This window comes from Anticarsia gemmatalis, chromosome 20, assembly GCF_050436995.1.
Source record: "Anticarsia gemmatalis isolate Benzon Research Colony breed Stoneville strain chromosome 20, ilAntGemm2 primary, whole genome shotgun sequence".
Taxonomy (NCBI): domain Eukaryota; kingdom Metazoa; phylum Arthropoda; class Insecta; order Lepidoptera; family Erebidae; genus Anticarsia; species Anticarsia gemmatalis.
The window spans coordinates 4,700,074-4,711,976 of NC_134764.1; the positions used below are offsets into that span (position 1 = coordinate 4,700,074).

General features: G+C 35.1%; 2 protein-coding genes across 2 annotated transcripts in view; one reads left to right on the forward strand and one right to left on the reverse strand.

Annotated features, from left to right (window-relative positions):
- Positions 1–11,903, reverse strand: part of Flo2 (flotillin-2) — a 268,758-nt gene that overhangs the window by 85,130 nt on the left and 171,725 nt on the right. The gene's annotated exons all lie outside the window — the stretch shown is intronic.
- LOC142981803 (glucose dehydrogenase [FAD, quinone]-like) lies at positions 51–3,420 on the forward strand. The gene is made up of 4 exons (XM_076127914.1): positions 51–327; positions 1,006–1,174; positions 1,481–1,611; positions 1,761–3,420. Exons 2-4 carry the CDS (start codon positions 1,012–1,014, stop codon positions 3,342–3,344), a joined length of 1,878 nt encoding a protein of 625 aa, XP_075984029.1. The 5' UTR covers positions 51–327; positions 1,006–1,011; the 3' UTR covers positions 3,345–3,420.

Sequence of the window (11,903 nt, forward strand, 5' to 3'; positions counted from 1 at the left end):
CGTGGCAGTACGGTAGCAGCCCAACATTAAAACCTACAAATCCTAGTGACATAATAATCTAAAGTTATCTAAATAATCGACATGCATAAATATTTCAAAGTATGTGTATAAAGTTAGGTGCGAGTGCAAGTGACGAACTGTTTGCACTTGTCATTCATGCCTATATTATAAAAGCTATTAGTTCATCGACGCCACCTGCAGTGTAAACTTGTTTACAATAACTAATGCACACAATCGTTTTATTTTCCTTGTGTATTGAATAGTAAAATTGCATTAAAAAAATATCTAATTGAATTTGAATAATAATAAGTTCTAACCAACGACCCAGTAAGTATCATATGTAATAAGTAATTAGTACATCATCATTTATCTGTTTGTTATTAAATCCTTGAAAAACATGTTCTATTTACTAATAAGTGTTATCGGTTAATAATTAAAAACAGCAAGATCACCGTCCGAATGTCAAATAATTATGTTTAGTGTATGATACAACAGAAAACATACAATAAGAGGTTTTTTCCATAGCTTAGCAGGTGGTGCACAAAATACAATGTGATATAAAGTGATTCCCATGTAATACGAATAAGGTTATTTGCGGTACAGAAACTGACCATATTATTGAACTCTACTCTACCATAGAAGATTGGAAAACCCCAACAGAAAACATTTTGTCCTTATAAGACGGAAAAGTCTATACAAATATTGTTTGTTTTTCTAATACAAGAAAAAATATACATATAAGTATGAACTTTAATGCAATCAAACTCTGTTCAAATTTGTTTACACTGTGACGGTCAAAGTAAACTATGATAACCTGTTTAACTTGTCATGTCAGTGACATGAGAGGGTGATAATAATTGTGTTGATATTCACTTCATAATATTAAAATCGTTATTATAGAAATACGCCCATTAAGTATGACGAAAAGTATATTATCAGTGAATTAAAAATGTGATAAATATGGCTTGCCCCGAGCCTTATGATCAATTATATTTTTTAATTCAGAGCAAGATGTCGTGGGCGTGCAACGAGGCGCTGACGTCTAACATAGTGAACAGTTACCAGGTCGCTGGTCCCCTGTTCGTGCAGACGCTGCAGAGCTTCTTAGCGGCGCAATGTGCCCTCACAGGGGACCATCTTTGGCCCCAAGATGCCACACCAGATGTACTTAAGGGTTAGAAACCAATTATAAATTGCCTTTTTTAAATTATTAAAGCAGTACCTACATATTAGTTCGGGGAAAAAGGCTTTTGCATTATAGTATGTATGAACTTGTAATAAATTCTCTTTGGCTTCAAGAATTACAAATGAGTACACGGTTCATTAGGTTTCTTTCAGTGAGCTCGTGAGGTACCCAAGTATCGAGCTTTTTTGTGTAGAGAAAAGATTTTATTACAAGTTCATACATATTATAATGCGAAAAGACTTTTTCCCCGACCTAATATTATTTCAGATTGTAAGTAGCGTGTTTTTGTTTCAGATCCTAATTATGATTTCATAGTTGTGGGTGCCGGATCAGCAGGCTCAGTAGTAGCTAGCAGACTTAGCGAGAATCCAGAATGGAAAGTTTTATTGGTAGAAGCCGGAGGAAATCCAACATTAGAGACAGAAGTAAACAATGTTACATGTATTTACTCGTCTTAACCAAGTTTTTACAGGAAAAGGACTTTAGCTTAAAAAAATAACCAAATTCATCAAGCATTAGAAGAATGCGATATAACTAAGAGTATAAATAACTGATTAATAATTTAATGTTTCAGATTCCACAACTGTTCTACAGTGCCATGGGGACTAATTTAGATTGGTCTTATCATACGGAGCCACAAGAGAAAGCTTGTAGAGGATACATAAATAAAGGATGTGCGTGGCCACGAGGGAAAGTTCTCGGAGGTACTAGCAGTATTAACGCCATGAGTTACGTCAGAGGTCACAAGGCTGACTACGATCAATGGGCAGCAGACGGTAACTATGGATGGGGTTACGAAGATATCCTGCCATATTTTTTAAAGAGTGAAAAATACGAAGGCGATATTACAGAAGAAAACAATAAATATCACAGTCAGGACGGAGCTCTAAACGTTATCGTAAATAAGGAGCCACATTTTGTAGAAGACATGATCATGAAAGCTGCAGTTGAACTAGGATTGAAAAACATAAGTGACGCGAATGGCGCTAATCAAATTGGAGTACTCTTAACTCACAGCAATATTAAGGATAGTCATAGATTTAGTACTGCCAGAGGATATTTGAGCCCGGCTAAGCTTCGAAAGAATTTGCATGTCATGAAGAATGCGTACGTAACAAAAATCTTGTTTACTTCTGGTACAAACAGAGTTAGTGGTATACTGATCAATAAAGATGGTAAGGATATAACAGTCAATGCCCGGAAGGAGGTAATATGTTCAGGAGGTGCAATAAACTCGCCACAACTACTCATGCTATCAGGTTTGGGACCCAAAGAGCATCTAACAGAGATGGGCATTGAAGTAAAAGCAGATTTGCCTGTTGGTGAAAACCTACAAGATCATGTTTTTGCACCAACATTTTATACGATGCCGGGTGACAAAAGCTTGTCTTCTTTATCTAACTTATTTGGATCGTTAGTACAATATATGCTGGAAGGTTCTGGTCCGTTGAAGGACATTACTCCACATAGGGTTATGAGTTTTATGAATACCACAAGTCCTAGTTCATCTATACCAGATGTTCAGCACATTTATCTAGTTCTGCCTCCAGGATCATCTAATTTGATGGATGTTTATAAAAAACATGGTTTAAGTGAAGACTTTCACAGTAAGTTTCTTAAAATGAATGAAGATAATTACGTTGTAGTGGTGTATAGCATTGTATTGCATCCAAAATCTAGTGGTAAAATAATTTTGGCGAGTAAAAATCCTTTTGACAAGCCTTTGATATACGCTAACTACTTCAAGGACCCTGAAGATATGGCGTGTATACTTAGAAGTATGAAGCAGCATGCTCTTAAACTTGGTGACACGAAATCGTTCCAAGATACAGGATTTAAGTTGGATTGGATTAATCTTGACGCGTGTCTTAAATATGAGAAAGCTAGTGATGAACACTTAGAATGTATAGCACGAGAGCTGACTCTCTCACTGTACCATCCTACAAGTTCAGTTAAGATGGGTCCTGATAGTGACCTGACATCAGTGGTTGATCCTGAGCTCAGAGTACGTAAGGTGAAGGGTCTAAGAGTGATAGACGCCAGTATTATGCCTTTCGTTGTTAGAGGTAATACAAATGGACCTACTGTTATGATTGCCGAAAAAGGAGCGGATATGATCAAACATTTTTGGTTGAACAGACATCATGAGGAACTGTAATCTTTTATGTGAATCGAAAGTTCTTTAAATTATAATGTTAACCTATGCTATTATTTCTATAACTGGTTAATAATAAATTCTGTTTAACACTTTGTCTTTTTTGTTATTTCTCTACAAGATTATGTAGTGAGTACAAGGTCTAAAGGGGAAAAAAGGTGATCCTTAATATGTCTCATCTACAATTTATGCTTAAGGAAACTTCTAGTTTACTGCGACTTAACTGCAATAGGTGTGTACAACTGCAATGCTGTTATTTGTATCACAACAGAACTCAATATTATTATAGTGAGCTTACCTACATAGCCTCATTATGACGCCTAGGATTGTCTTATTTAAACCTAAGTGCCTTGATATTTCGCCATTTACAGCGATTAGTGTGTACATCGTAATCATCTTACTAATGATGAGGCGGCTCTATCAATGAAACGAAGTAGTTATCTATTAATACTATTGAATGTTAAGCAAGAAGTGAATCTACGGCTTTTCAAATTAAAGGTCGGATGTTGCTTGTTATTTTGCGAATAAAAAGTAAGTAATAAATAATGGATTCGTATTTAATGATAGTCAATCAACTATCATAAATGAGGTATATTTTCCGATATTCATTTTACAGATCCATAACGAACCAACCCTATTCAGTTAATAATTTAATTATAAACTAAGTTGTATCACTGAGAACGCACATGACAGATTTTCGTTCAAAAATATAATGTGCCCAGTTAAGTTATCAAGACCAAAAGGAAAAAACCCGACGGGGCATCTCACTCCTTCTTTAGAATTCAAATTAGATTTTAGATTTATTAGAAATTAGATTTTATTTAAACTCTCTCACCTAATTGCCGGGCTCGATTTTAAGTAAACCAGCATTCACGACGAATTAAGTCAAGTAAAGTAAAAACATATCAAATGCATATTTAAGTACTTAACATTACCCATTAAACAATGTACGTGTAGATGATGGCCGGGCACTTCGGGCAGCAGACACCACTCGCCATAGTCGGGCGCTTCAAACGACCTCATAGGCAGTGAGTTGCCAAAACAGACAAGTCAAGGCCAACGTTACACATCTTCACTGGGTGCTGTTGTGAAAACCAAACTGCTATTTATTCATACACGTACTTTGAATACTGTACGTAATTTATTTGTAACTTAATTGTTTAATGACTAGAGACCCATTCTAATTTGGCTTTATAGGCTTTAAAACATTTTTTACAAATTATTGAATCAAAATTAGAAGTTCCGATGCAGTTATTTATTCTAGAAAATATTGGTTATGGTCATTGAAAGACAAATTGATCGTTCACGAGTGACTTTCTTTACATCATTGCCGAAATTTTGACAAAATATTTTTAGTCCTAGAGTTTTAAACTCATGAATAATGGCACAGTACCGATTGATAAATGAATTATTGACTAATGAATACCACAGGATACCAATAATCTGAGCGATTGAAAGAACTGTAGTCACGGTTAATTTACCCAACTACTAATACAAACTCATAATGGCCGATCAATAAAATTATATCCGCATCCTGATTACCGCTACAATTTTTCTAATTACCATATCCTTTTTTGAAGCATACTAACTGTTGGTTAAGAGTCAACATTGTAAGATATTACTTCGTTCGCATCTAGCTTTGAAAAAGATAAGCCTTGCAATTTTTAATAAGCATTTTTTCTAGGCTTAGTAGCCAAAGAAACGTAGTTTTTGTGTAATTTCTGGACATCATCTATCGTTATGCCAGATCAATGCAGCAGTTAAGCTTTCAACATGTAACAGATACACTAACTTATGCTTTTGTAACTTTGACGTAGTATTAGTATGCACAGACAAGTCTAAGCCATACTAATGATAGATTATTGAAACCGTATGGTAACTTTTAAACATTGATACTCTTTGAGTCAAGTGTTGCCATAGCTTACGGTCAATGGTTCTGTAAGGTGTTACCAACAATAGCAATCTACAAGAGTTGCAAAGGTCATAGCCGGTCACAGTATACTCACACCACCCACTTACATACATTTGCATGATATTAAGGTGTGATTATGTCTTAAGTATGACTATATGTATTTTTATGGTGTTGCCTGCAGCGTTATCAAAAAAGACGGTTATGGTGTATATACACCGCCCATTTTGATGACGACACAATAAGTGCTGTTATATAATAGCCATAAAAACAATGCCATCAAAAACATTCTGTAAAAACCTCAAGTCTCGCCGTAAAAAGTTGTGAGATCTGTATAATACCAAGTCGATTAATCTATTTAGTCTCTACTTAAAGGACCTTCTGTCTTAAGTTATTACGTATGTTATTATCATGCCAATTTAAAAAAAAATACCTTTAAAACAAATAGACCGACTTGGCCATCGCATGATTTGATTATTAGTATGTATCACACTACACAGCACGACGAGAAGTTAATGCTCCTGAAATGTTAATGGCGAATTTGTGTTTTCTTGCGATGACCAAGTCGATCTATTTGTTTTAAAGGTATTTTTTTTTTAAAATTGGCATGATAATAACATACGTAATAACTTAAGACAGAAGGTCCTTTAAGTAGAGACTAAATAGATTAATCGACTTGGTATTATACAGATCTCACAACTTTTTACGGCGAGACTTGAGGTTTTTACAGAATGTTTTTGATGGCATCTCACTTCTTTTTGTAGAGCGAACATAAGTCCAATTTGTATGGAAAGACGTTTTTTTTTCATAATTCAACATATTTTCCTATGGGAATGTTGTTCAGTTTCATGGGCTAAACACCCTTACCCACCCTATACCCCCTCCCGTTATGCCTCATATAGTATGTACCTATTTACACCTATTTATTTTATTTTCTACGGTAATAATAATTCATTAACTGCAAATGTAACCTTGTAATCTTATACATTTATATGAGATTACAAAGTTATTGTTGCAGTTGGTGTATTTAGAAAACTGGACCGAAATTAGAAAATATTAGATTTTTCCCATGATTAAGACACTAAACCCTATTTGTATTCTAAATTTTAAGCTTCTAAGTCTGCTAGAAGTACCTTAGACTTTTGATGATCGGTGAGTCAGTGAGTCAGTGAGTCAGTGAATCAGTGAGTGACAAAATTCAAAATTTTAACAAGTTGTCATTCTTAAACTACTGGTTCAAATTGACTGAAATTTTAAATATACCGTATTTATACAATGACTGATTAGTTGCTGAAAATCCAGGCTTCTTGTTTTATCCACAACGAAATTATAGGGGTGTCAAAAATAGCCCGAATTGCTTCGAGAAAAGGATGTTACGGCCGTGCCGCTTTTTTTTGCTCGACTTGCGGGGGCACTTCCGTGCCCCCAGATTACAGTTAATATGAAATAAATTGAATAATGAAATTGTCCTGTATGCCAGATGTATGGATGTGAATAAGGCAAGGTAAGTTTGTAAGGATCGTACCGAGTGGCTTCTTTGATCTCTGCCTGCCCCTATGGTATAAAGGCGTGACATTATGTATGTATGAAACAAGGATGACTTCAAAATAATGACTGTTTAGGGAGCAGAATAATTTAATAGGTTTTGGGTGAACTCAGGTCACCAAGTGCTATTGAAATTGTAATGATAAGATAAAGTCAAGACGTTTTTATCACGGCAAACTGCTGATGATGCGTTTCTATGTGTGATATGTTATATTTTATGACTTGTCCGTCATTGTTATGACAAATAAGCAATTTCAATTCTGCATTGTCACTCTCAAATGTCTCTATAAACAGTGTTATAACCAATAAATTGCTTATGATTTGATATGTACACTGCGTGATTGTGCCAATTATTCAATGTTACTCAACGGATGCATTGATATTATATTATTTAAATTTAAACGTTAGTAATTTATTGTAAAACTATCTGGTTAACCTTTGAATTGCTTCAGAGTTGATCCTTTCTAAAAACTTAATTAAACAAAAATGCATATTTATATTTGAAAAGAGCAAATGCATTGAACTGCAGCTTTTTTCATAACTGCAGACACTTTCGATATTTATAATCTAGGATTGCAAAAGCGACATGCAAACGCAGGTTTTTTCCAGTCTACGCTCAGTGGCTATGTCAATCTAGAACCAAAATACTTCATGGATATAATGCCATTTGAAACCATTTACACAGTACAGTCGTAACACAAAACGTTTGATTTAGTATATGTGTGAAAGTGTTAGTTTTGAAGTTTTTTGGATCTTTGACTATAATTTTTGAAGAACATAAACAATGCCAGGTTGGATAATTCATTTTATATATATTTTTAACCAATAACTGTCCCACTGGGCAAAGAGTCCTCCCGAACGAGAGCGGATTAAGCTTTGAGTCCAAGCCTTACGATTTCTAACTATACTGAAACTATTTCATCCCACGCATGCATTACAAACTTACGAATTCATCCGCAAATTAGTTAAATCACCACATTAAACACGTTTAACTACATAATAAGTTAACAAATAACGAGTCAAATATAAAACAAACAGAACTATGGGAGTTTCCTGTGAGGTTCTCAGTGAACATTACCAGTGGACTTGCATCACAGCGGACCTTGAAGACGCGCGGCGGTCCATCTTGCGTCACGATCACCTTTACACGTGAAATCGACTTGACATGGCTACATATTTTATTGATATTCATATTTTGACAGGTTGCATCCTCTTGGTCGCTGTGATTTGTAAGAATGAGCTAGACTATCGTTTCTTAATACATATAATCGAGAAGTAGACAGTGTCGATGACTTCCTTCAGCTTTAGAGAAATATGAAGTACCTAGTACATTCCTTTTTGTTTATATTTGATTTTGTTATTTTCTTTGCATTGGATGAATGAAATAATATAATGAAAAAATAATATATTATATTATTATTGTAAGTCATATACCTACGTAAGTACATTTTTTAAATACTATATTTCTTTCTTGTCTATGCATTCGATGAATAATAAACCATTGTGTGCAAAATAGGTCACAAAAAAGCTAAGGATAAGTGATCTACCCGTGTCTGACACAGCAAAAAGTATCCGTTTAATGTGTTCAAACGTCTTCGCCCTTCACGACATTGAAGGTGTCGAGCGTAATTTGTCGCAATTTCTTAGCGTCCTTAATACATTTTATATCGTCATGCACTATGACCATGCTCTGAATTACAACGTGTTGCCAAAATGTTCGTTTGTGGTGATAATTAATATAATTATTACAAAATATAAGCTATCATTTTAAAGTAATTTCAATAATAAATAGTAGAACAAGTACGTACTTGAAGTGTGAAAGCGCGTATTTGGTGCTCTTTACATCTTTATTCGATGTAGGTAATTTACATGTAGGGTTACCTCTTACTAGTATTTAACAGACTTACGATCCTGTAAGTCTACCCAATATAAAGAAAGTGTTCAAAAAGTTGGTTATATTTTATGACGTCATCTTTCAATCAATATAAGCCACCATGGTATTGGTTAAATTAAGTTCATAAAAAATACTCTATTATTATTTAAATAATAAAAAAAATATTTTACATTTTGTGAACGAATTCACAATACATTCTTAATTAATTAATTGCTTATGTGTGGTAATTCTTCGAAGGTTTGAAACAATTTCCTAATGATACTAACTTTAGCATATAAATTGGTTGAACGTAGCAACCTTATTTACGAGAGACAACAGTGTATAGAGACTGTATGTATGTATGTATGTATGTATGACTGTATGTAGGCAGTATATTGGGACAGTTGTCTGTCAAGTTAACAAGAGCCATAACGAATTAAGTTAAACATTGCGAAATGACCACTATTTACCATGTACAAGCACCATACACATTCATTGCTCTCGTAACATGCCGTTATACGTAAAAAACTTATGTTTAATGTAAGTTTCACTGTTAATTCTTCTTCAAAAAAATCTTTAAGATTTTTTTGATATTTACAAAAACTCATAGCTCTTTGAGCGATCCGCGCTTCGAACCCGAGACCTTGTGATTAACAGTCGTACTGTCAGTCATCTAGATAACGGAAACAGTCCTAAAATAAATACCAATGTAAAGTAACACGCTTTAAAATTGCTTGTTATCTGTTTATGTGTGTTGAAGCTGTAGGTGCCTTTGTTAAGTGCTTACAAAAACAAAAATAGGTCACCACCAAACCATTTTATCTAAAACCTCCTGTCTAAAGTCTAAACACGAATATGCTACTACTACTAATCGTATGGTTAGTGGTCAACCTAGTGTCAAAGTTGTTCAAGCCACCCGAAAGACCTTTAACGTGGCTTAACGACTGTTATCTTAAATGACAACAACCGGGACCGACTTTTTACGTGCCCTCCGAAGCATAGAGACGCCCAGTTCAAATACCACTATGTGGTCACCCATCTATGGAATGACCGCGCCAAGGTTTTGCTTACCACAGATCGTATACCGACCGGTAAATACCGCAAAATGCCGTGTACCAAGGACTGCAGGCCAACAGGTGTTATTTACTAACACGTAACAATAAAGAATGCTGTGGATTGTAATAATAGTTGTTCAATCAGATTTCTAGCGCAAAGAAATAATCTACAACGAATTACGTCACGAATATATTTGTTGATATTCATCAACATTATAACACATTTTTATCGGTAGTAAAAATAATGTCATTTAATAATATTTTTATAGTATTGATAATATCTGTTATTGTCTTATTACGTGATCCAAATATAAGTCATGCTGAGGCGTTCAATAGGAACATATATTTAAAAGTAAACTTATCTTAACGAGAGAGTGATAAAACCACATTGCTATCAATATCCTAGTAATAATAAACTTAAGATTTTGTCACCACTGGCTTACTGTCATTACGAGATTTGGAAATTGTATACTTGACATAGCGATAAGTTAATTTTCTGGTGTCGCTATTATATGTACGGTAACAGGTCTCTTATGCCCGCCCTTCTGGTGGGAGAGTCCCACATAACCTTGCTGTCCACACAGAGTACAGGTGTATGCTTAATATATTAACCACGTTAAAAAAAAGGTAGCACGCTTCTAAATACGTTTATGTTCTTTTCTTAATACAAAAAATATTCCGCTGAATACTAAAATTTGCTCCATTTACATTGACATGTAAGATGCTAAGAGGTTTCCACAGTGCAATTAAGCCATGGGCTTCAAAAATAAGTGTAAGGTCCGAGGTCTACACAATAATTGTAGGAAACCCCAAATCATAAAGTAACCGATGTAGTATTTCGACACTGTTGCGACTTGCGGCGCAATCGTCGACGACCGCAGACATCGATGCGTGTGCGCACAATCACGTACACCAAACAACACTTGTTAGATTTGCAAACTGTTATCTTACGACATGGATATTCTTTAAATTTTTAGACGTTTTGAATTTATTTTAAAACTGTTTGTGACTCATGTATAATAGAATACGGGAATGCGAACACGCATTTTACCTTAAAATGCCTAACGTTTTGGCGCAGGTTGCGCTCGCCGTGGTCGGCAAGAGAGTTTAAAAGTTATGTTTGTGACTCAGAACAGAATTTTCATACAAACTTGAATCCCCTATTTTATCTCCTTGGGGGCAGAATTGATCAAAATTCTTTCTAAGCGGATGCCTTTGTCATAACATCCACCTATTCGTGCTACTTTTCAGTTCTCTTCTGATAAATTAAATGGATATCAAAGATCGATTCTTCATTAAAAAAAACAGTCAATGTCAATATTTTACTTAAACGCGTTATCAAAAACTCATTACAATTACATGTCATGGCAATTAACCTATAATCTACACAAGCGTGAGTCTGACACAGTATCAATACGAAACAGAGAACACATACTTACGCGCGCAAATATACATTCTCGCATGAAAACTTAAACACGTACAATTTTCCTTTAAATTTTACAAATAATGACTAAAGTAATGTATGTAACGATCCAGCATGTCACTGGAGTCTAGTCCAGTACGTCCAGCAAGAAAATTATTAGTAATCATTCATTGCATAAGCTGGTAATCGAGTTCAATTTAAACGATTCCGAGATTTGATACCGCTAAGGCTTACTTTCTTTCTACGCTGACATCGGTCGAGCGGGCGAATATACACAGTATTCTATGGGGCACTGCTCAACGACATGACGTGCGCGGCATTCTATGTACTACTCAAGCAACAGTGCTCTCGATCAACAACGAACGCGACTTATCCAGCACAAGAGGAAGGCAAGACTTATCCCCGGTTTCTGAGGTACATTTAGCAGAAGTTTATCTATTCAATAGCGTTTAAACTCATAAAAAAACTCTATTGAATAGATAAAATATCCCTAAGTGGACTCAAGGTCTAACCCGCTCCCCCTTGTTTGGGAGGAAACCCTTGCGCTGCAGTGGGACAGAAATGGGTTAAAAAAAATGTACTCTGACACCGGGGGTACGTCTTGTGCCTTCCTCTGAGTGTGTGTATACCAACGTCAATCAATGTTTATACAAAGCTCAATCACTGTAATCACTGTGTGATTCGTGTATTAGTCTCTCTAACGGCCTTTAAAGTAACAGCGCTACTTTCAAATCTAATACCTTGAGTTATAAATCCT